This window comes from Phascolarctos cinereus, unplaced genomic scaffold, assembly GCF_003287225.1.
Source record: "Phascolarctos cinereus isolate Bilbo 61053 unplaced genomic scaffold, phaCin_HiC Scaffold_5;HRSCAF=322, whole genome shotgun sequence".
Classification (NCBI taxonomy): domain Eukaryota; kingdom Metazoa; phylum Chordata; class Mammalia; order Diprotodontia; family Phascolarctidae; genus Phascolarctos; species Phascolarctos cinereus.
In genome coordinates this window covers 217,066,213-217,090,726 of record NW_027555958.1, presented here as the reverse complement: position 1 = coordinate 217,090,726, position 24,514 = coordinate 217,066,213, and the positions used below count along the sequence as shown (strand labels likewise).

Below are 24,514 nucleotides of genomic sequence, written 5' to 3'. Positions count from 1 at the left end.
TTATTTTTAGTTTTCAACATTTACTTCCACAAGATTTTGAGTTCCAAATTTTCAACCCATCTCACCCCTCCCCCCACCCCAAGATGGCATGCATTCTGAATACCCTTCCCCTAGTCTGCCCTCTCTTCTATCTCTCCCCCCCTTCTCTTTCCTCCCCTTCTATTTTCCTGTAGGGCAGGATAGACTTCTGTACCCCATTTCCTGTATTTCTTATTTCTCAGTTGCATGTGAAAACATTTTTTTAAGCATGTGTTTTTAAAACTTTGGGTTCCAAATTTTCTCCCTTCCTCCCTCCCTACCCACCTTCATTGAAAAAGCAAGCAACTCAATATAGGTTATGCATGTGCAGTTATGCAAAACACTTCCATAGTAAACATGTTGTGAAAAACTAACTCTATTTCCCTTTACCCCATTCTGCCCCCTAATTTATTCTATTCTTTCTTTTGACCCTGTCCCTCCTCAGAAGTATTTGCTTCTGATTACCCCCTTTCCCAATCTGCCCTCCTCTCTTGCCCACTTGTCCCCCTATATTCCTGTAGGGTAAGAGAGATTTCCATACCCAACTGAATGTCTTTGTTATTCGCTCCTTCAGTCAAAAACTATGAGAATAAGATTTACTCATTCCCTCTCACCTTCCCCCGTTTCCCATCCACTGTAAGAGCCTTTTCTTTTCTGTTTTTCTGTGAGATAATTTACCCTTTCTCCTTCTCCTAGTATAATCCTCTCTCATCCCTTAATTTTATTCTCCAGATATGACCCTTTAATCTTCAACTCACACTGTGCCCTCTATCTATCTATCTATCTATCTATCTATCTATCTATCTATCTATCTATCTATCTATCTATATTCATACATATAATTTCCCCCCCTCCAACTACCCTAATACTGACAAATGTCTCATGAGTTATAAATATCATCTTTCCATGCAGGGATGTAAACAGTTCGACCTTAATAAGTCTCTTATGATTTCTCTTTCCTGTTTACTTCTTCATGTTCCACTTGAGTCTTGTATTTGAAAGTCAGATTTTCTATTCACCTCTGGTCTTCTCATCAAGAATGCTTGAAAGTCCTCTATTTCACTGAATAACCATTTTTTCCCTTGAAGGATTATACTCGGTTTGCTGGGTAGGTGATTCTTGGCTATAATCCTATCTCCTTTGCTCTCCAGATTATTATATTCCATGCCCTATGGTCCTTTAATGTAGAAGCTGCTAAATCTTGTGTTATCTCTGATTGTGTTTCCACAATACTTGAATTGTTTCTTTCTGGCAGCTTATAATATTTTCTCCTTAACCTTAGAACTCTGGAATTTGGCTACAATATTCCTAGGAGTTTTCCTTTGGGGATCTCTTTCAGGAGGAGATTGATAGATTCTTTAAATTTCTATTTTGCGCTCTGGTTCTAAAATATCAGGGCAGTTTTCCTTGATAATTTCTTGAAAGATGATATCTAGGCTCTTTTTTTGATTATTGTTTTCTAATTTTTCATTCTTTTGGATTTGTTTTACAGTTTCTTGATTTCTCATAAAGTCACTAGCTTCCAATTGCTCTATCCTAATTTTTAAGGAAGTATTTTCTTCAGTAATCTTTTGGACTTCCTTTTCCATTTGTCCAATTTTTCTTTTTAGGGCATTTTTCTCCTCATTGGCTTTTTGGACCTCTTTTGCTATTTGGGTTAGGCTATTTTTTAAGGTGTTATTTTCTTCAGTATTTTTTTGGATCTCCTTTAGCAAGCTGTTGACTTGTTTTTTGTGATTCTCTTGCATCACTCTCAGTTTTTCCTCTACTTCCCTTACTTGCTTCTGAAGATCACTTTTGAGCTCTTCCAAGGCGTGGGACTGATTCATATTTTTCTTAAAGGCTTTGGATGTAGGAGCTTTGACTTTGTTGTCTTCTCCTGGTTGTATATTTTGGTCTTCTTTTTCACCAAAGTAAAATAATATAGTCTGACACTTTTTGCACTACTTGCTCATGATTCTGGCCAATTACTTGAGTTTTAAACTCTTTTTTAAGGTAAGAATCTGCTTCCAATGTGAAGAATGTACTGTTCCCAGCTTCAGGGGTTTGTAGAGCTGTTTTCAGAGATACTTGTAGGGACCTGTAATTTTTCAGTTCTTGCAAGGTGGTATGATAAGAGACAAGGTTTTTATTCCTTTCCTGGCCTGTATTGTAGTCTATTAGTGACCACAAGCACTCCTTTCTGTCCTGGAAATGTGGGGAGGGTTTTCTCTTCACAGCCACTACAAGCCCCACCACACCAGCATTCCTCCTCACCCCAGGACTGCCGCCCAGAACTGTGACCCAGATCCAAGCATGGGCAAAGCAAGAGATTTTTGCCTCAGCACAGGCAAAGAGATCCCTGCAGTCCCCCTCTGATCAGCCACTGGATTCCCCTCAGTCTGTGGGCCAGAAGCTCAGAATGCAGCCACCACTCAAGAGCCCATGCTCAGTGATCTGCACTCTGTAATTGGCTCTGAGACCTAGCTCTTCTCTCACCGCAGAAACAGACTTTTCCCACTGACCTTCTAAGTTGTCTTTGGCGTTCATGTGTTGAGAGGTCTGGAAACTGCCATAGCTGCCTGTGGTTCAGTCCTCTGATGCCTGCTCCAGGTTTGCTGTGGTCTGCACGCCCATGTCACACTGCACTCCTCTCTCTGCCCTGCACAATATACCTTTCTGATCAACCATCCAGGTTGTCTTGGGCTGGAAATTTGCTTCACTCTGTCTTTTTGTGGTCTCTGCTGCTTTAGAATTTGTTTAGAGCCATTTTTATAGGTATTTGGAGGGGTTTGGGAGAGAGCTCAAGCAAGTCACTGTTTTCACTCCGCCATCTTGGCTCCACCCCCCCACTCCAGTATCTTTGCCAAGAACACCCCAAATGGGGTCATACAGAGTTGGATACAAGGTATTATGATACATATGGTATCAGATGCAGTGAATGTATCAGCTATTTTTTCCCCATTTATTTTTGTTTGTTCTAAGAAAAGTTTTTATTCTAAAGGGGTAATTTCAAATACCTGGAATATAAAGACAAAAAGCATCAATAAAATGTATTTAAGAAAAAGGAGGAAGGAAGGGGGGAGGGGAAAGAATAGTAGATAAGGAGGGAAAGAGAAAAAGAGAAGAGGTGAAGAAAGACGGGGAAGGGAGAGGGAGAGGGGAAGCAAGAAGAGGAGGGAAAGGAGGAGAAGAGGAAGAGGATTGGGGAATAAGGGAAGGGAAAGGGGGAGGAAAAAGAAGAGGGGAGGGAAGAGAGGGAAAACATGGGAGGGAAGAAGGGGAGGGAAACGAATAAGGAGAGGGAGAGGGAAAAGATAAGGGAAGAGGATGAGGAAAGAAGTAAAGGGAGAAAGAAAAGGAAAAGGGACAGGGAGAAGAAAGTGAGGGAGGAATAGGGGCATAAAAGAAGGGAAGGAGAGGAGAGTGGGGGGGCAGGAGAGAGGGAAGAGAGAGAAAAGAAGAGGGAAAGCAGAACCTCAAGTAAGCTTAATGAAAAGTGGAAGCTGTCTCTGTAGAGAAATTAAAATATGTTCTTGAAATCAATATTTTAATAACATCACATGATGAATTTTTTATAATAGAGGGAGGCAAATAACATCTATTTTTATCATCTTTAGTCACTAACTAGGGGAAGGTTTTACTACCTAAGGCAAGAACAGACTGCAGGCAATTAAGGATGGGATTGGTAATTTTATTTTTCAGATTTATTCTGGCTATGCTCCTCACTGCTACTACCAAGCTGCCAGATCTCCTTGTTGAGTGATAAAAATCTGCCTACCGGGCAATAACTCTGAGCCAAGTAATGGGTAGAGGTTGCAAAGAGGCAACTCTAAGCCTGAAAAACTTCCCAATAGGCAAAGCTGCCCAGAAGGGAAATGGGTTACCTCTGGAGGAACTGGGTTGACTCTCAACAGAGGTCTTCAAGCAAATTTTGGATGACCATTTGTTTGCTGTAAAGATGCTTTTTCCATTATGTGTTGAATGAAATAGCCATGAGGTACCTTTTAATGCTTGAGATTTTGTAATTTGTGGGTGCAAGAACTTCAATGACAATTTTGACTTTAAAATGAAGGGCAAAAAGAATTACATTTTTAATGTGCAAAATCAGAAGATTGGGTGCTCTAAATAATACACCTGAGTCTAAAGGAATTCATTAATTCTATGGCTTCCTCATTAATACACCAGGTAGCCTCAGATTGGTAATAAGTCTTGGATGCAGAAAAACAATATTAATAGTAAAGGCCATAAACATAAGATATGTAAGCAAATGGCTGCATGACAAATAATGAGTGGGAAATACAGGAATCAAGGAGATGACAGACTCAAAAGTCCATCCACAGTGCCTCAGCCATCCAGTACCAACGCTTTCCACGTATGATACCAGGTAATGTCACTTCACTGTGAGTCAAAAGAATAATTGCCTCAAATAACTTACCATGTTTGTGGATGAATGCAAGTCCCTGTAGTATCTGGTACATAATATTCCTAATAGCAGACTCAGGAAACAACTTGTTTCTATAGTAGGTAGAGAAAGAAAAATCAAGTTGTAAGTCTAGGTTAACACATAAAAATATATTCTCTGTTACTGAGTTTTTATGACAATAATAGGCAAGAAGTGAAGATAGCAGTCATATAATAATAGAGGCCTTTCCAATAATATCAGGGGTAAACCAAGGCTATCCATTGTCACCACCATTATTTGCTATGCTACCTATAGCAATAAAATAAGAATAAGAAAATGAAGGAATAAGTATAGGTAAATGTATCACTTTATGCAGATATATGATGGTTTATCTACAGATCCCTAGAGACTCAACTAAAAATTGAAATTATTAACTTCAGTAAAGTAACAGCATATAAAATAAATCTACAAAATAAGCCTTTTGCATGTTACTAACAAAACCCAACAGAAAGAGATAGAAAAAAAAATTTCATTGAAAATCAGTACAGAATGTATAAAATATCTGGGTTACTTACCACTTACTAACACACTGAAGAATTATATGAATGTAACTATAAAAAAACTTTTTGTAGAAATACGGAAGACTTAATTAATTTGGATAGGAATTAATTGCTTATATTTGGGCCATGCCAAGATAATAACAATGAGATAATATCCAAACTACTTTACCCCAAAGGATACTTTATAGAATGACAAAATTATTTTAAAAATCCATCTAGAGGAACAAAAGATCAAGAATCTCAAAGGAAATAATAAAAAAGACAGGAAAGAAGAAGATCTAGAAGAACCAGATTTCAAACTATACAATAAAACAGTAATCATCAAAACAATTTGATAATAGTTAAAAGAAATAGGTTATAGGCCAAAGAATAAAAGAAAAACAAAAGAAAGAAAAGAGAGTCATTAAAGCATGTTTTTTAAAATGCTCAGAAGAGAACAGAAGGCCCAGAAAAAAAAAGCCACCGATAAGCAGGGAAGCTTTGAAAGTTACATGTCAGATCTGTTGTACACTTAAAGGGAATAGCAAGCTATATACAACAGAGGTTTAGGGTTTCACGTTCTACTTTGTATATAGAAATACTAATTTTATTGGGTGTTTAAAATTCATTACAAAATTGTTTTTATTTTTGTTTTAAGTTGAGAATAAATTAAATAAAATTTTAAATAGAAAATTTGATCAGTGGAGTAAATTTGACATGTAAGATTCATAAGCAATGGAAACACAAGATCACAGTGTTCCCTAAACCCAAGGACACAAATTATTGAGATAAGTAAAAACTTACTATTCAACAAAACCTGCCAAGTAAATTTTGGAAAGCAATCTGGGAGAAATTAAGGTAAAAGCATCTCTCACCTTATGCAACAATACACCCCAAATGGATCCACAATCTAGGCATAAGAGGCCATGTCAGAAACAAATTATAAGAGAATGGAAGGAAATAACTTTGATAGGTGAAGAATTCTTGACCCACAAAAAAGGGTCTTGATGACATCTAGAACTACTGTCACCTCAAATCAGCATCATCCATAGTATGTGGATTTCTCATTACTGTCCTCTGAGCATTATAACAATGAAGGAATTCAACACAATTTCAGGGTAATTTTGAAAGTGTATAGTCTCTAAGGAAATAAAGCTGTGCCTACTCTCTTGTGTAAAATGACACATTTATGTGTTCGATTGGATTAGATGATGAATGCTGTGAATAACCATAGTGAACAGTCTATTCAAAGGTTTTAAAGTGGACTTCTGTTGTGTCACTGTGAGTCTTTTCCTGTGTAATCTTGGTCTCATCTTCAGTCTTTCAAATAATGGGAAATTTCAAAAGCCTCAGCCCAAGTATCTTGGCTATTAAAAGGGAAAAAGAGAAGCAGAAGATTTATAGTCTCTATAAAGCACTTAGCACAGTACCTGGCAAACAGGAGGTACTTAATAAATGCTGATTGATTGATTGATTACAGCCAAGCAAAAGCAGGAAGAAGGAAAGCATCCTTGGGAGAAATGCCTTTCTAAAACAAATTCCCCAAACTGTACCTTTCTTTCATTAGCTGATAAAGGTTTTCCTTCATGTATTCAAAGATAAAATAAAGGTTATCATTTTCCCTGATGACTTCTTTCAATTTCACTACATTTGCGTGGTTGAGCTTCTTTAAAGACTGGAAAAAAAGAAAGAGGAAAGATTTTGGTTAGAAAAATAAAATCTTTTACCTTCTATTTACTAATAACATCTAACACTTATGGAATGCTTTAAAGATTACACCACACATACTCTCTCATTTGAACCTTTGAGGTAGATAATACAGATATTACCCCCTTTTTTACAGACAAGGAAATTAATGGGGTGGGGGAAGGGAGGCTGAGGCTGGTGGATCACTTGAGCTCAGGAGTTCTGAGCTGCAGCATAAGCTAAGGCTGTTTGGGTGTTGGCACTAAATCTGGCATGAATATGATAAGCTCCCACGAGTGTGCATGGGGAAACCAGGCTGCTTAAGAAGGGGCAAACCTGGCCAGGTCAGAAACAGAGCAGGTTAAAGCTTCTGCGGATGATCAGTATGAGCACTGAGCCTCCGACTGGCCACTGCATTTCTAGCTTAGGCAAAACAGGGAGACTCAATCTCAAAATAATAATAATGAAAAAAAAAAATCTAAGGTCAAGAGAAATGACTTGCCTGTGATCACACAAATAGCTGTTAAAGACAAGGGTTGAACCCAGCCCTTTCTGACTCGAGTCCAATATGCCTTGGTACCCTAACTTAGGTTTTCTTTTTTACATTTTTTTGTGTCACAGAACCCTTTGCCAATCTAGTGAAGCCTATGGCCACCTTCTCAGAATGTTTTAAAATGCATAAAATAGAACAAAATAAAAAGTGCACAGCAGAGAACAAAAGAAAACTGACAAGGAAGCAAAGAAAAGATGGACAGCTCTGAACACAATTTGTAGTAATTCTCATATAGACTTTTTTTTTTCAGCCAAAGACAAGGTTTATTAGAACATCCATCATATTGGGCACATGCTTAAGGAATCTGAACATTAGTAAGAGCTGTTGGCTTATTGGCTAGATTATAAGGATCTAAGCAGTGGCTAGATTTTAGGAATCTGAGCAGTGGCTAGATTATAAGAATCTAAGCCTACAGACTTTCTTGACATGGAAATTTATTGCTACATATTTGGAATCCTTTCTTATGTTCTGCTGTGCACATGACATGCTTTTTTCTATATTTGGTATTTAATTTTCAATATTTAAGTTTGTAATATGTTTCTTTTTCTTATTGTGTATTTAAGTTTCAGTAATAAAAAAGCAAAAAAACATAAAATATATAGGATTATGAAGTAATCCAATTATATTAAAATGTAGTTATCAAAATTCTTTAAAAAACAATCTTTTGGAACCTCGGGTAACAGAACACTTGCTGTAATTCTATAGCCAGAAAAACATTATTTATAGCATTTGATTAATATTATAAATGGAAATTTTAATGAAGGAAATGTTTATTTGAAATTATTAATAACCTCCTATGGAACAGAGATTTTCACAACCCGTACTGTAAAGTACTTCCTTTGTCCTTAACCATTACAGGGTACCCATTATTTGTGCCAGATAACACACCAAGCCCTACATTATGAGCTTACCTGACTGCTTCCAGATGTAGGAATCTGGAAATAACTAGACAAGAATCAATAAAGAAAGCTGCCCTTTTTCCCCCCCCAGCTGCAGATATGGTAGCTGCTTCATGCTGAAATCACTAGCCTTATAAGTGTTTGCATAAACTTTGAAGTCAGAATGGCTGAGCACAGCCAAGGCAGATGGCCAGATTCTTAAGCATTCTTCCATCTTCCTCTCTGTGTTTTATTCCATGTACTGGGCTGCCCCTTCTCAAGATCTGTGAGCTTTAGGCGTACAGGAAATATCCAGAATTGTAGGGGAAGGAGGAAGGAGGGAGGGAGGAAAAGGAATAAAGGAGGAAAAAAAGATAGAGACAGGAAGAGAGAGACAGAAAGATAGAGAAAGAGAGAGCTTTCATGACCCTACAGCAACATGAGAGAAACCATTTGCCTAAAAAAGCAGCAAAGGCAGAAGAAACAGGCAAGAATGAATGAATGAATGAAAATGTACTGTCAAGTACTTCCTATGTGCCAAGTGCTCTAATAAGTACTAGAGATACAAATAGAAAAAAACGTCAAGGGGCAGCTAAGTAGCACAATGGATACAGTACTGGCCCTGTAGTCAGGAGGACCTGAGTTCAAATCCAGCATTTTAGGCACTTGATGTCTGACCCTGGGCAAGTTACTTAACCTCAGTTGCCTCACCCCCAAAAAAAATCTATTAAGGGGCAGCTAGGTGGCACAGTGGATAGAACACCAGTCCTGGAATCAGGAGGACCTGAGTTCAAATCTGGCGTCAGACACTTGATTACTAGCTGTATCACCCTGGGCAAGTCACTCAACCCTACTGCCTAGCCAAAAAAAAAGAAGTGAGGCAGTCCCTGCTCTCATGAAACTCACATTCTAATTGAAAGAGACCACACGTAAAAGAAAGTTAGGCTGGCTTCAGGATGGATAGAGAAGCCCAGAAATCCCTGAGGTTTATAACTAGGGCAGCTGGCAAGCTCCAGGGCTCCTTAGGTTGCATCCGTAGGTCCAATAATAATGACAGTACTAATAATAGCTAACATGATACAGTGCTTTAAGGTTTGCAAAGAGCTTTTACATGAATTCTCTCATTTCAATCTCACCACAATCGTGTGAGGTAAGTGTTATGATTATCCTTATTTTACAGATGAAGAAACTGAGGCCAAAAGAGGTTACATGACTTGCCCAGGGTCATACAACCAGCATCTAAGTCAGGATTTGAATTGTTATCTTCCTAATACTCTAACACTTGATGCAATTTCCCCCCCTATGTGATTTTTATGATAGTGCCAGGGATCTTGGGAGGCAGGGTAAATGGTTATGCCTGGAAGACCGTGGAGGTAATACCAGGGTATGGATGGTAGGGCCTCAAGGTCTTCCATTTCATTATTAGGAATAGAACTGATTCCTGCCATCTGATTCAAACAGTGTTATCAGTCAAGCAGCTAAGATAGGTACTAGCTGGGGAGGGGGTCAAGAGGATAAGGGGAAGGTACTGCTGTTGGACCACTGGTTCAGACAGGTTCTAGAGGAGATCAAGCAAACAGGAATAGTAGAACAGCCTAGAACACAGTCCATTCTATCTTTACACCATCTTTATATTTAGTGATGAAGACTAAATCTATTTTTTTAATCAGTAGTAGCCCTATAAAACAGCAACAGGTCAGACACACTATAGTTAGTAAAACCCATCAGATAAACTAATATTCTGCGTCCTTCTGAATTTGGTCCTCTTTGAAGAAAACCAAAAAAAAGTAATCTTGGCCACCTGGGCAAATTCTTTAACTCAAAGAACGTTTTGTTTCCCACAGAAAAGGATCAACTGTATTAATAACAACATTAAGAAGTCCACTGGCTTTTTTTCCCCATAGGTTATCATAGAACATCACAGCTGAAAGGGGTCAGAGGGAACGTCTAATTATCCAAACCCCTCATTTTCCAAATTAGGAAACTGAAGCCCAGATGGAAGAATGACTTCCCAAGGTTTCACAGTTAATGACAGAGCCAGACTGGAACCCAGGTCTCTTTGATTCCTGGTCTTGGGTGCTTGTTCTATTACGCCACGCTAGCTCTGTCATTCTGGTTAAGAAAAAGGAGAAATTAAGAAGATTTTCCTGAAGAACAAAATGTTGAAATAAATCAGATCTGAGCACAGAAAGAAACTCACTAATGAGGGAGACGACCAGGGTTTAGCAGTTGGGTAGAGGTGGTACTTGTACTCCTATTAGCTGGGAAATGAGGCAAAAGGTGGTTAGTGAACAAAAACAAAATTTTAAAAAGCAAAACCAGTCTCCTTTGAGGCCTGTTCCCTAACAGACAAACTCTTGCCAAGGCATTTTCCTGGCACTTCAGCCTCATCTGCTTGGCCCAGCCTGCTTCTCCTGCCTGGAACGCCTTGAACTAGCTGGCTGATTCTACCTCCTTCTTGGGTTGGGCTCCTTGTCCTCCATGGGTAACCGGCATAAACAATGGCCAAACTGCAAATGGCCACTCAACCCCTTCGGTGTTTCTAATCTTTTTTTTTTCCTGCCCGTTGGCTTAAAACAGATCACAGGCAATAAACCTGCTGTCTCAGAATAGTGAGATGGCCCAGAGGAAAATTAATTCAGAGACAAATGAAGTCATGGTCAGAGTCTTTTCCAAGCAGAGAGTTCTAGTCAGGGAGTAGAGTATCTCTAACTGTTGGCCTGAGGGGGAGCATCATAAGCTAAGATTGCTTCTTTAAGCTGAAGAGAATGGTTCCTACAGAACTCTACTTCTGAGAAGAATTAATGCTTGGGGGCAAGTTATATCCAATTTTCATCTACTTGTAAAATACACACACAGAATGCCCCTGAATACTATTTCCAAGAAAGAGGTCCCTCCCCTTGGCAGACTGGGCTGTATCGGGCACAGAACGCAGAGCAGGAAAATTATATATGAGGCATAGGTCATTTGTTTTCAAAAGGGCCTTCTTCTGAAAAAGGATCATTGTTTTTAAAGGATCCAGTCCAGCCTTCTGGACGATTCAGATGTAAGCTATCATTAATAACAAGAAGCTTTTATCTAGTAAGACAAGGCACTTGGTGCTGCACCAGTCACACAGTAAAAAAGCATTTATTAAGCACCTACTATGTGCCAAGCAGTGGGCATACAAATGTAAAGAATAAAACGCTTATCTACTATTTAGGAGCTTATTATATTCAAATGAAAGATGGAATGTCTGGTGTGAGGAACAGAGAGAATTCTGGTAAGACTGAAAAGTGTATGTGGGAGGGGGAAGAAATGTATAAAGGATGAAGAAGAAAGGAGGGCACTATGCATGACCTTCCTGGTGAAGCCTCTTCTGATACCCACAGTCTCTATTTCCTCCCTCCCAAAGTACCTTGTATTTAATTACATTGTATCTATTTTCTTCATAATTTAAGAGATTTATTTGCATTTATTCTCCATCTTTGAGCCTTTGCACTGGCTGGAAGGTACTCCCTTTTCTGTGATAGCTGAATATACACATATAAATGCATACATACATACATATGTGTATACACACACACACACACACACACACACACACACAATGTCTTTTGGTGGAGTTCGGTTTTGCTTAACTGTTTAGGGTTTTCGAGGCAGCTAGGTGGCACAATGGATAGCAAGCTGGACCTGGCGTCAGGAAGACCTCTAGTTCATTCTTTACCTTTCTATTAGAATAATTTTCTTCTTTTACTCATAGATCTGGATCATTCTTATGTTCAAAAATGTTCAGTGGTTCTCCTTTGGCCTACTATGACCAACTAAAAAAGTCAAAAATCCTCTTGCCTTTCACTCAAGGCTCTCCACAATTCAGCACTATACAAAGATTTCAAGGCTTGCTCATTCTATTCACTTTCATTATTATTACCGTCTATCCAACATGAGCCACTTCTTCCTTTTCCCTCCCAATACACCCTATTACACTTCACTGTCATTGTTTACACTATTCCTGTTTATGGAATGTCTATCCCACTTCCCTTTTCCTGTTGAATTTCTACTGCCCTTTAAAGCCTTTCTCAAAAGCTTACCTGCCTCACAAAGCCTTCTCTGATCTTCCTGGATGGTAATGATGACCCCTTATATAACAATTTTATAAATTTCTAATTATCAGTGTTTGTGTATTATCCCTCTATTAGACTATAAGTTACAGGAAAGCAATGGTTATGTTTAATCTATATTTTATATTTCAATAAGCACAATGTTCTCTGTACATTGTAGGCATTGAATGAATGGGAAAGCTAGAGACTAAACCTGGGTCACAGGAATCCAAAGAAACATTCTGATGACCCTATCTGCAGATGAATGGAGCAGATAAAACAATACTCCATCTACTGTGCAATACTCCATCTACTGTGTTCTGGTTGCTAGCTCATTTCAGCTCTAATCCCTTGGGATTATTATTATTATTATTATTTTTTGGTGAGGCAATTGGGATTAAGTGACTTACCTAGAGTCACACAGCTAGTGAGTGTTATGTGTCTGAGGTCGAATTTGAATTCAGGTCCTCCTGATTCCAGGGCCAGTGCTCTATCCACTGCCCCACCTAGCTGCCCCAATTTTTAAAAACTTTGCATGAACAAAATAAGTGTTATTATAATAAAAGAAACTATTAAATGGGAAAAATATTTGCACCAAATGTTTCAGATAAATTCTTACCTATACGATACAAAAGGAAAAAGAAAGGTAAAAAAAGGGATTAACAAAAATATTTAACTGAAAAAATCCCTAATAAATCAATAGGTATGAATAATTTTAAAAGAATTACAGACCATCAACAACCACACGAATAAGTCTTCCAAATCACTAAATAAGAGAATATTGAAACAACTCTGAAATTTCACTCCTGCCCACCAATCTGACAAGGATGATAAAGGATGGAAATAATGTGAACAGGCATATAAATGCACCACTGGTGGAGACGTGAATCAGTCCAGACATTCTGGAAAGTAATTTGGAAATATGTGAGAAAAGTTAACAGACCGTTCATACCTTTGAACCAGTGAGCTAACTACTGAGCATCTCTCACAAAGGAATCAAAGACAGAAAGGGAAATCTAATATTCATAGTAGAACTCAATCTGGCAAGAAACTGGAAAGAGGGGCAGCTAGGTGGCACAGTGGATAGAGCACTGGCCCTGGAGTCAGGAGGACCTGGGTTCAAATGCGGCCTCAGGCCAAACACGTGACATTTACTAGCTGTGTGACCTTGGGCAAGTCACTTAAACCCAACTGCCTAAAAAAAAAAAGTAGGTACCTATCAGATTGGGTAAGGGCAGCTAGGTGGCACAGTAGATAGCGTGCCAGGCTTAGAATCAGAAAGATTCATCTCCCTGAGTTCAAATCTGGCTCAGGCACTTAAGTTGTGTGACCCTTGACAAGTCACTTAACCCTGCTTGCCTCAGTTTCCTTACTTATAGAACAAGTGAAGGCAATGACAAAGCACTCCAGTATCTCTGCCAAGAAACCCCGGAATGGGGTCACAAAGAGTTGGACACAATTGAAAAAAGACTGAACATCAAATGGTGAAAGCCTGAATAAATTGTGGCAAATGAATGCAATAGATCTATTACATAATTGAAAATGGTAAATATGAGAAGTTCGGAGAAATTTGAGTAGACTTGTATAAACTGATGCAAGAGATAAAAATTTTTTTAAAAAATATGCAAGAATACAATCATAGAAAAGCATGCTAAAAGACAACTGAACTCTATGGCAATGACCAATCTTGACTCCAGAGGAGAGATGATGACACGTCCCTCTTTCGTAGTAATGGAGTATTGGTTTCTGGAATCAGAGGACCTAGGTTTGAATACTGTCTCTATCACTACCTGTGCTATCACAGACCCTCTTTGGGCCTCAGCATTCTCAACTGTAAATGGAGGGGTTGGATCAGATAAACTCTAAGGAAATTTCTGGCTCTAAATCTGTTATCCCAATTGCAGGTAGGGAACCTGCAAACTTAAGGCCACATGTGGCCCTCTAGGGCCTCAAGTGCGGCCCTTTGACTGAATCCAAACTTCACAGAACAAATCCCCTCAATAAAAGGGGATTTGGGTGCAGTCAAAAAGGCTGCACCCAAAGACCTAGAAGGCCACAGGTTCCCTACCCCTGTGACCTAAATTAAGGTAAGGAACTATAGGAACAGAATATTGCCTACAGAGTAAGATGAAGTAACTATTAGCTGGTTTCACTTGACTTTTTTCTTTGGGTTCTACAAGTGTGGGGGAGGGGGAGATCAAGAATGTTTGTGGTATAAAAAGCAAAAGATAAAACTTTTTTTAAAAAACAAAGAACATTAAACAGATTCTGAAGAGCAAAGTTTGAATCTATCATTTATTAACTCTGTGTCCTTGTATAGGTTATTTAGCCTCTTTGGAGCCCCATTTCTTTATCTGTAAAATGGGGAAAATAGAGAGGCAGCATGACATAGTGATGAGAGTGCTTGACTGTGATTCAAGAAAACCTGGATTGCAATTTCTGTCTCAGATACTTGTGAGCTGCGTGACCCTGAGAAAATTCACCTAATCCTGCTGAGCCGAAGTTTTCCGATCTATAAAATGGGGATGATATCACCTCCCTTATAGGACTGTTGTAAGAAACAAATAACATACATAAAACACTTCATCAATCTTTAAGTGCTATGTAAATGCTAGGTATTGTTTTTTCCTACCTCACAAAGTTGAGATAATGTAGGTAAAGTGCTTTATAAAAGTAAACTTTTATTATCTGTTGATAAGAATCAGAAAGATTCATCTTCCTGAGTTCAAATCTGGCTCAGACACTTAAGTTGTATGGCCCTGGGCAAGTTGCTTAATTCTGGTTGCCTCAGTTTCCTTACATCATTTCCTTGCAGTTGACAACTACTACTGTCAGAAAGGTGCATAATCAGCTCTTTTTTAAATTGTGCTATGTTATGGAAATGCTTTATTCCATAAATTAAAAATACAATAAATAATTTTTTAAAAAGAAAGTAGAGCCTTGATGTACTCTGACTCTTGGAGTTAGCAATTTAAAAATCTCCATCTTTGCCTATCTGCTTTTGCTTTTCATCAGCTTGCTACAATAGGACAGTAGTTCTACTCCTATCTCTTCTCCAAACTGCACTCATAATTGAATATAAAAACAGCCTTAACAATGAACAGAACCCTGAAGTAAGGATTGGTCACCGCATTTCTCAGACTTCTTCAGTCTTCTAGCATTATTTTTCTTTACATTACCGTAGTCATTGAAAATTTTTCTGATTCTGCTTACTTCAATATTAGTTTAGAGCTCTAGCCCAGTTTCCTTGAATCTTCATTCTTAAGACACAAAAATGTTCCATTATGTTCATACAACACCGTATGTTCACTCAGTTCTCCAGGAGTCACTTTTCCAGGAGCAGCCACTTTCCCTCTAGTTCTATGCTATTAAAAAGTACGTTTGTATATATGGAAACTTTTTACTCTCTTTCACCTTCATAGACTAATGGTATTGCTAGATCAAATGGCCTGTGTACATTTGACTTTTTCAGTCTGACTTCAAATTGCTTTCCAGAATGGACTGTTTCATAGCTCCAACAGTGCATTAATGGGCCTGCCTTCTCACAACTCAACAGCTATCATTTTTGTCTTTTGGCAAACTGATTGACATGAAGTAAAATCTCAGAGTTGCTTCAATTCGCATTTATTATTAGTAATCTGGAGCATCCTTTCATGTGGTTGTTAATAGCTTGTGCTTCTTTTGTTTTTCAAAACTGCTCATGTTCTTTGACAAGGCTCATGTGTATGTAGTCCTTATATATCTTGGATATCAAATTTTTATCAGAGGCATTTGCTACAAAGATTTTTACAATTAACTCCTTTCTTTTAATTCTACTACATGATTTTTTTTTCCATGCAAAAGCTTTTCAGCTTTAATGTTCTCTAATCTCTATACATTATTTAGTTAAGAATTTTTTCTTTGGTGGGGAGGGAGGTGGAGAAAAATTTAAAACTCAAAAGCTTATGGAAGTGATTGTTGATAAATCAAAAGAAATTAATAAAACAATGAAGAGAACCACATGTGTAATCAATAACATAAGATAAGATGCTCCAAGGAGGAAGAACATGACACAGGCACTTCCTAGGGCTGGGTCTCTCCCCCACCCCCCACCATGCTGAACAAAGTGCAAGTTGAGAGAATACAAATAAAACTAGGACCATAGGGAGAAGAGGCAGTGGTTCCTGCCTTTCTGCATCAAAGTCCTTAGAATATTGGAGCAGTAAATAAAATACAGGAAGAATGCATATTGCCAAAACAAAGGTAACTCCCTCCAAAGCCTGATAATCAAACAAGGGAAAGACTGATGAAAATAGTCTTAGATCCCTATCAAAGAGCTCAGGATCAAAGGGCCAAAGACTAGAGATTGTTTCAAAAGTTAATAATTAAGGCATTCAAGAAGAAAGAAAGGAGTAGTTTCAATAACCATGCAGTTTGTCTTCGGATTTTCTTTGATTGCTTATCCCCACCTCCAATTAGATAACCAAGGGAAAAGCTGGGAAAGGAGACCAATACAAGGAAAAGCCAAAGAGAAGGGAGGTGGTGACCACTGGCCTTGCATCTTGCACAAGATCCCTTGTTTTAGACACTGAACTCTTGAGTGTAGCCAAAGGATCACTGATTTGGGAGAGAGCATCTTGTGGAAAAGAAAGGAAAAATATATTTAGATAATAGCTTTAAGGTTTTCAAAGTATCTTAATATGTTATCTCACTTGATCCTGACAATAATCCTGTACGTTGGTGCTGTTATTGTGAGGAAATTGAGACTCAGAGGACAAGCAATTGATACCTACAATCATAGAGAGCTGAAGAGGCAAGATTGGAACTCGGTTTGCCCCACTCCGAGTCCAGTGCTCTACCTGCTATACCATTGCCTTTTGGGGAACTGCTTTTCAGATGCACAAATAATTAGAAGCCTAAGTACACAAAAGCATCCAGGAATTAGGTCCTACAATGGTCCCTTTCCTACGTTAGAGACAGACAGCTACCCCCCTGAGGAGACCTGAAACAGAAGTAGCATAGACCTGATGAAGATCTGAGGAAGAATCTGATGATGAAACACGTTGCTTGTATGTGTATACATATTCACACATATATTATATGTATGTAAATGTGTGTATATAGTAATACACATGGACATGGAACTACAGAATGCTACCAAGACTACTTCGAGGAGATAGTATGGTACAGTGGAAAGAACCCTGGTCTCCTACAAGGTGCAAACAAGATGAAAGACAAGCTCCTTTGGTTTCTCCCTCTCTTAAACCCCAGCAAATAAAGTTCAAAATATGCCATCACACTAGAGAATTCTGGGAGAAGTTTTGGTCATCTGCAAAGTCTGGTATCTTGATGGCAATGTTCTCCAAACAACAGGTTCGCCTTGTTATTGCCACTGCACCCTCAGGGCCACTGGGCATTTCCATATCTTTTGCAAATGAACTCTGCTGTGTGATCTCTCTCCCAATTGGAATGTGAGTCCTTGGGAGGAGGGACTGTCTTGCTCAGCTATCTGTATTTTCAGCCCTTGGCAGAGTATTTGACGCGTAGTACGTGGTTTATGCATGTTTTTCCACTCATTTACCTCAACCCAGGCCTAGAAACTTTAAAAAAAAATTCATATGACAGAGACATGAAGAGCAGCAGAAAGGAGGAAAAAAAGGAGAGGTAGAGTGAAAGGGAAAGAGAGAGGAAGACAGAAGGCTGGAAAGGCAGAGAAAGAAACAGATAGACACAGAAAGGAGACTCTCTGATAAATTTTCATTTGGAAACGAAAGAAATAGGAGCAAAAGAGCTCCCCAGGTAGAGCACATACTTGGATCTGTGACTGAAGATTTACATACATAATTGGAATTGTTGTTTATTTAAGATTTTCTGGGGTTTTTTCTTCCTTTTGAAAAGGAAAAGGCTGGGGGCAGCAAGGTGGCAGTGAATAGAGCACTGGCCCTGAAGTCAGGAGGACCTGAGTTCAAATCCAGCCTCAGGCCAAACACTTGACACGTACTAGCTGTGTGACCCTGGACAAGTCACTTAACCCCAACTGCCTAAAAAAAAAAAAAGGAAAAGGTCTACTGTGATAGTGTAGTTCATGCCTGCAAGTTGTAAGTCAATCTCAGAATACTGAGGGAGAGGAGGGAGAAGAGTTAAATCTCTCCAGTTTTGAGTGAAGTTGCAAGTTAAGACAGTGAGAAAGTACCATGTGACTCAAACCTAGAGCCCTCAACCCGAATCCCAGACCATGAACCCATCATCCATTCCATAATATTTAGGTCAAGTATATCAGGTATCTCTCAGTGCACTCAGACAGCAACCAAACATCGAAAAAAAAAATCTGCATGAGTTAACCCTCCAAGTAATCATTTTGCCTCATCACCCTAGGGTTTATTCAAAGGATATACTCCAAGAAAATTTTCTCTGCTCCTCATAATATTCCATCTTCCACCTCCAGGCCTGGAACACTCTCCTTCCTTGTCCTGAAGAAAAGAGGGTAGGATCAGTCAATTCCCAGGCTGGCTTACCCTCAGGATCATTGTGCCTTCCTACCTCAGAATGAGTTGGGATGAATGCCTCATTGAAGATAACCATTGATGCTAGGCAGGAGATTTATTGAAGGAGTACAAAACCTGGGAGATCTGTGCTGCTGATTAGTAGATTCCATCCTTCCCCATTCCTGACCCTCGAACATTCTAACCTTGTCAATGCTTTCTCCCAGGGCCTGGAGTCAGGAAAACTGGAGTTCAAATCTGACCTCAGACTCTTACTAGCTGTGTGACCCTGGGCAAGTCACTTAACCCTTGTCTGCTTCAGTTTCCTCAACTGTTAAATGGAGATAATAAGAGCATCTACCTCCCAGGATTGTTGTGAGGATCAAAGGAGATACTTATAAAGTTCCTGGCCCATAGTAAGTGCTACATAAATGTTAGCTATTATAACTAGCACCATAGCTTGCTGTGTTTAATTATTTATGTTTGTGAAGTGAAATATGATAATAATCTCTAAAGAATTAGTTTTTATTTCAAGCAAAAGATATGAGCAAAATAATTGAGGCTTACCTTCCTGTAACTTCAAATATTGTTCTCTTGTTTCCAAAATCAGTTCTTCAAACTAAAAAAAAAAGATTAAAAACAGAAATTATCGTTTCCAAAGTCCTAGATAAAGATACACTTTGAGGGGCAGCTAGGTGGTGCAGTGGATACAGCACCAGCCCTGAAGTCAGGAGGACCTGAGTTCAAATTCGGCCTCAGACCAAACACTAGACACTTACTAGCTGTGTGACCCTGGGCAAGTCACTTAACCCCAATTGCCTAAAAATTTTTTTTTAATTCAAAAAAAAAGACACACTTCTACAATATAAGGAAGAGAAAGTAGATTACAATTATTTTAAAAGTAGCTTTGGAAACACAGACTCTCAAAGCTGGAAGGGACTTCAGATGTTAACTAGTCCAACCTATACCTGATGATACTGGCACCTTTATGACATACACTACAAATGGTCATTGCCTCTGGTTGATGACCTCCAGTGATGAAGAGGCCTCTACTCCCCGGAAAGATCTGGGTTAAATCTATGCCACCTATGTGACCTTGGGTAAATCATTAAATTTCCCTGAACCTCAGTTTCCTCATTTGTAAAATACGAGTTGGGCTAGGTGACTCAGGAGGTTTCTTCTTGCTCTAAATCTATAATCCTGAGTCACCTATCCTCCCTTGGGAGGTTATGGCTAGATAGTTCATCTGAAAAAAGTTTGCTGGACTGAAATGTCAATGTGAGCCAACAATGTGATATGGCAGCCTCCCCCCTCACCCCCACAAAAAAAGAGCCAATTTGAACTCAGTTTGCATTAAGAAAGGCACCTTACACCTGACACTCACCAAGCTACATTGCAGCTAAACTGGCCTAGTGCTATTTTCTATATACAATATTCTATCTTCTACCTCATACTACATCCACCTCTTAGAATCCCTGCCTTCCTTCATGGCTCAGCTCAAGGGCCACCTCCTGCAAAAACCCTTTCCCAATTCTTCTGGGAAATATTTCGTATACATTTTTAATTTGACTTATCTGCATGCATGTTGTTCCCCATCCCCCACCCCCCAGGAGGATATAAACTCCTTTGAGATCAAAATTTATTTTGGTTTTGACTTGGTATGCCCAGTACCTAGCATAGTGCCTGGCTATTCCTAAGCACTTAATAAATGTGAAATGAATCAAAATGAAATTAAATTACATCCAAAGTAAGAGGAATGACACAAACACAAGATAGGCAAATATAAAATATGTAAAAAGTAAATTCAAAATAATTTCAGGGAAGTGATGAAATTCTAAGTGGGAAGGGTAGGAGATAGGAAAGGATCAGAAAAGGCCTCAAGGCTGAGCCTTGAATGGAGCCTGGTATTTCATTTCCATAATTATTCATTGACTAGGCATTTCTTAAAATTTAAAATCCATCCAGCTACTGTGCTAGGTCCCAGGAATATAAAGACAAAGATTAAAGAATTTCTGTCCTCAGACAGCTTATATTCTATAGATTGCTAACAATTGTAATAGCAAACTAAAACTAATTTTATGTTACTAGATCCATTGGTTATCAGAATACCAAGTTTGTTTGTTTTGTTTTGTTTTTAAATCAGAATTGGGGCAGCTAGGAGGCACAGTGGATAGAGCACCAGCCCTGAAGTCAGGAGGACCCCAGCTCAAAGTTGGCCTTCAGACACTTGACACTAGCTGTGTGACCCTGGGCAAGGCACTTAACCCTGACTGCCTCACCAAAATAAAATAAAGTCCAAGTCCTGCACAGTACTTGGCCCTAGAAAGAACAAACTTCAACTCCAGCTGCAGCTAGGAGCCATCGAACGGACTCCATCCTACCTCTTCCATTAAAGTAGTAGAGTCTCGGTTTCTCTGCCATGACTTCAGGTTATCAGTTGCCTGGGGAACAAAATAAAGAGAAAGATGTTTTTAAGACAAATTAGGAATTGGTTGGAGGATATTTTTCACCCAGACACTCATATTTACCACCGAGTTGCTAGGAACTATTCCCTGCCTGTTCATTTTGTTGACTATGCTATTTAAATGGTTGTTACATAAACCCAATGTTATGTCTATCAACCCAAACTGTTTGCAATTGTTACTAATGAAACAATGTAAATAATGTGAGATCTCTCAGATGGGCTGAGTGTAACAATTTCTTAGACTGTTGCAAACCTTACACTAACCTGAATAGGCCTAAGTTTCGAGTTCCTAGAAATCACATGATCAACAACATTAGATAATGGCTAATTACTAAATAAGGATAAAATAGCTAGGATTGGTGGTATTATATATGGTTTCTCGTTTCTGGGATAGATTTTCGCGTTTTAGATTGTAAGGCTGAAATTCCTGTCCAATGGGAATTCAAAGCCAGTGGTGGGTGGGTATTTCTACCTTAGGGCTATATAACCTTTGTCCTGGCCTTTGTTACTGGCCTCCCTTCTCCGACCGACCGACTGAGCAGACTCCCGCTTCTCAAGAGAACCTAATAAAACTTTCACTTTATACCTAGAGAATCTGAGTAGTATTTTCCGGACGGTCGCAGCTGTACCACACACTAAGCTTGCAAAGAGAGAGAAGGAGGATCCCATTTCTCAGAGGGAAAGATGACCATTTTCCCCTCAGTGCAAGATGGAGGAGCAGGGAGAGGTCAAGAAAAAGGAGAGTCTATTATTTTCATAACCTTTTAGAGTGCATATCAGTATAAGCAATACACTGGACAAAGAGAGAAAATCACTCTTGGAAGACAGAAAGTTCACACATTAGAAATAACATCCACTTTTAGCTTTAGAATACTCTAAGAGTAAGTAGCTTCCTCTTCCTCCTCCCTTCCCTTTGAGTTGCAGCTTGCCAAAGGGAAGGGTGATAACATCACCCATTCACCACCGGACAGAATTGGAGAACTTTGCATAGGCAACAGCTTTATTGATTGGCAAGCTATCTGCACTTAAAGCTGAAGAGTTTCTGCCTTTGCTCACACACTCTGCCTGATGGTCACGATAGTTATTCATTTTTCTTAACTAACTACTCCACATGCTCTAACCACAAAAATCAAGTTTTACAGGGAAACTGAATGAGTTTATGCACAAAAATCCATGAATAGCAAACTTCACCCAAATCCTTTAACTGAATGTTTGAAAGGAGTAAGGAAGGAGTGAGAGAGGAAGAAAGAAAAGCAATGCCTTCTATAGTCATATTTCTCTACTCTAGAACCTAACCTTACCTTTCCTTACCTGAAAAAGAGAAGGTCTCAGGTCTTTAATGAGATTTTTTTTTTTTGCCTTTTTCCTTTCTTTTAAATTTGATCTCTGCTTCCAGGGCGGAAGGGGCTGTGTCTCAGGCTTCTTGCTCCATTGGCTACAGGCCCTGGCTGTTTACCTGTTATTGCACTGATGTTACCCCCGAGGCTCACGGGAGACCCTCTTCTCTAGTGCTATGTTGAGGGAGCGACTAGCGCTCCTGGAGGCTGTAGCAGCCTGGCAACTTACCCGGTACTGAGCTGAAGTCCTAGTGGGGACGTCTGGAGTGTGCTGAAGCCCTGTGGGTTTTTCTGCGTTTTCCCGAGGCTGTGTGGAGATCTGGGTTACTTTCTCTACAAAGTGGAGTGCGCCTGCTTTCTCTGGGCTGTGAGGACGAATTTGGAGGTCTGCCTGTTTGCTCTAGACTGTGTTGAAAAGCCCAAGGAGATCTAGGCTACTTTCTCAATCAAGCTAGAGAGCTTGTTCGCCCAGGGCTACACTGAAAAGCACGTGCAGACCTGCCAGTTTGCCCTGGAAGTCTGGGCTACTTTCTCTACAAAGCTGGAGGTCTGCCGTGTGGCCCGGGGCTACACTGAAGCACGCAATGTTTCCCCTGGCTATGCCACGGGGATGAGCAGCCCTGAAAAGGGCTCAGCAAAACCTCCCAGTAGAGGTGCTGGTCCTCTTGAACACCCCATATACCCCACAGGCAATTCAAGTAATTCATTAATTCTCTTCTTTACTGAACAGCAAGAACCTAGAAGAATCAAAATTACAGGTAGAATGGTAGAGCCATAGATAGGTTCATAGATCTAAAGCCGGGAAGGATCTTAGAGGTCATCCAGTCCAATCCTCTTATTTAGAGGTTTACAGAGGTCAAGAGACTAGAGGATTTATCAAAGGATGTGGGCAAGAATTACACAAAATGAAAGGCATGAATCTCTTGGGCTCTGTATCTTTGCATCTACACTTGGGAAATCCTGTACCTACAGAAGTATTAAAGTTTACTGTTGCAAGAAATCTAGGTGAATTCTCCACTCCCAAAAATGTTTTCTATTAATTCTTAATAAAGGCCTAAAGCAGTGATTCCTTTTTTTTTTCTTAAGGCAATCTTAAGTGATTTGCGCAGGGTCATACAGCTAGTAAGTGTCTGAGGCTGGATTTGAACTCAAGTCTTCCTGATTTCAGGATCAGTACTCATCTACTGTGCCACCTAATCACCCCAAAAGCAGTGATTCTCAAAGTATGGTCCAAAGACCCTTGGGGATCTCCAAGCCTTTCTGGGGGGCCTTGAAGTCCAAACTATTTTCATAATAATGCCAAGATGTTTTTTGCCTTAATTAAAATACTCCTTTCTTTTTCAACTACATATCTGTGCGAGGCAGGCTTTTCTTCACATACTTCAACCAAAACAACATATCACAACAGGAAGAACGCAGAAGCAGATATGAGAATCCAGCTGTCATATGAGCCACAGCATTAAAGATATCTGAAAAAAAAATGTAAAACAATGCCCCTCTTCTCACTAAATTTTTTGTTTCACAAATATAACTATTTTTATAAAACTGTTATTTACAATAACATAATAGGTTTGTTATTTTTTAATGAATTAGTATCTTAGAATTTTATCAGTTTTGATTTCTGATGTGCTAAATATTGATAGGTATAACCCACATAAACAAAATCTCGTTGAGGTCCTTAATAATTTTTAAGAGAACAAAGTGGTCTCAAAACCAAAAAGATTGAGAACTGCTGGCTTAAACTACTTGAGACTGATTGTCCATCCCCATGAGGTCATAGGATCATGTTTCTAGAGCTGAATGGGACTTCAGAAGCCATCTGCAACAGCCCCATCATTTGGTAGATGATGAAACAATAGAGATTAAATGATTTGCCTAAGGTCACAAAAGTAATGTCAGAGGCAGGATTTGAATCCAGGTCTACCAACTCTAGAGCCCCTGCTGTTTTCACTATACCATGCTAATGTAGGGAATTATATTTTTGCCCTACAGCCAAATGTCAGTGACATATGCCCCACAGAAGTTCTTGGTGCATTGAATCAGTATGCTTCAGACTCTTGCCAGGGCTTGTAGGAACAGAAGGAGAAAAATGGAAGTTCACGGGATAGTAGACTG

The 24,514-nt window shown here is 39.2% G+C and overlaps 1 protein-coding gene and 1 long non-coding RNA gene across 2 annotated transcripts in view; both read right to left on the bottom strand.

Moving 5' to 3' along the window:
* LOC110213537 (serine/threonine-protein kinase ICK-like) overlaps positions 1–10,554 on the bottom strand; it is a 43,110-nt gene extending 32,556 nt beyond the window's left edge. The window contains 4 exon segments of the mRNA XM_078155656.1: positions 2,568–2,659; positions 4,436–4,515; positions 6,495–6,616; positions 10,510–10,554. Coding sequence (XP_078011782.1) covers positions 2,568–2,659; positions 4,436–4,515; positions 6,495–6,616; positions 10,510–10,554 — 339 coding nt within the window.
* A 6,882-nt stretch (positions 10,555–17,436) lies between these two features.
* LOC110213518 (uncharacterized) lies at positions 17,437–22,923 on the bottom strand. Its single transcript, XR_013487526.1, has 4 exons — positions 22,629–22,923; positions 20,980–21,039; positions 19,166–19,217; positions 17,437–18,586 (listed from the first exon to the last, which is right to left on the bottom strand). It is a non-coding gene; the product is annotated as an uncharacterized LOC110213518 (long non-coding RNA).
* Between the last annotated feature and the right edge of the window lie 1,591 nt (positions 22,924–24,514).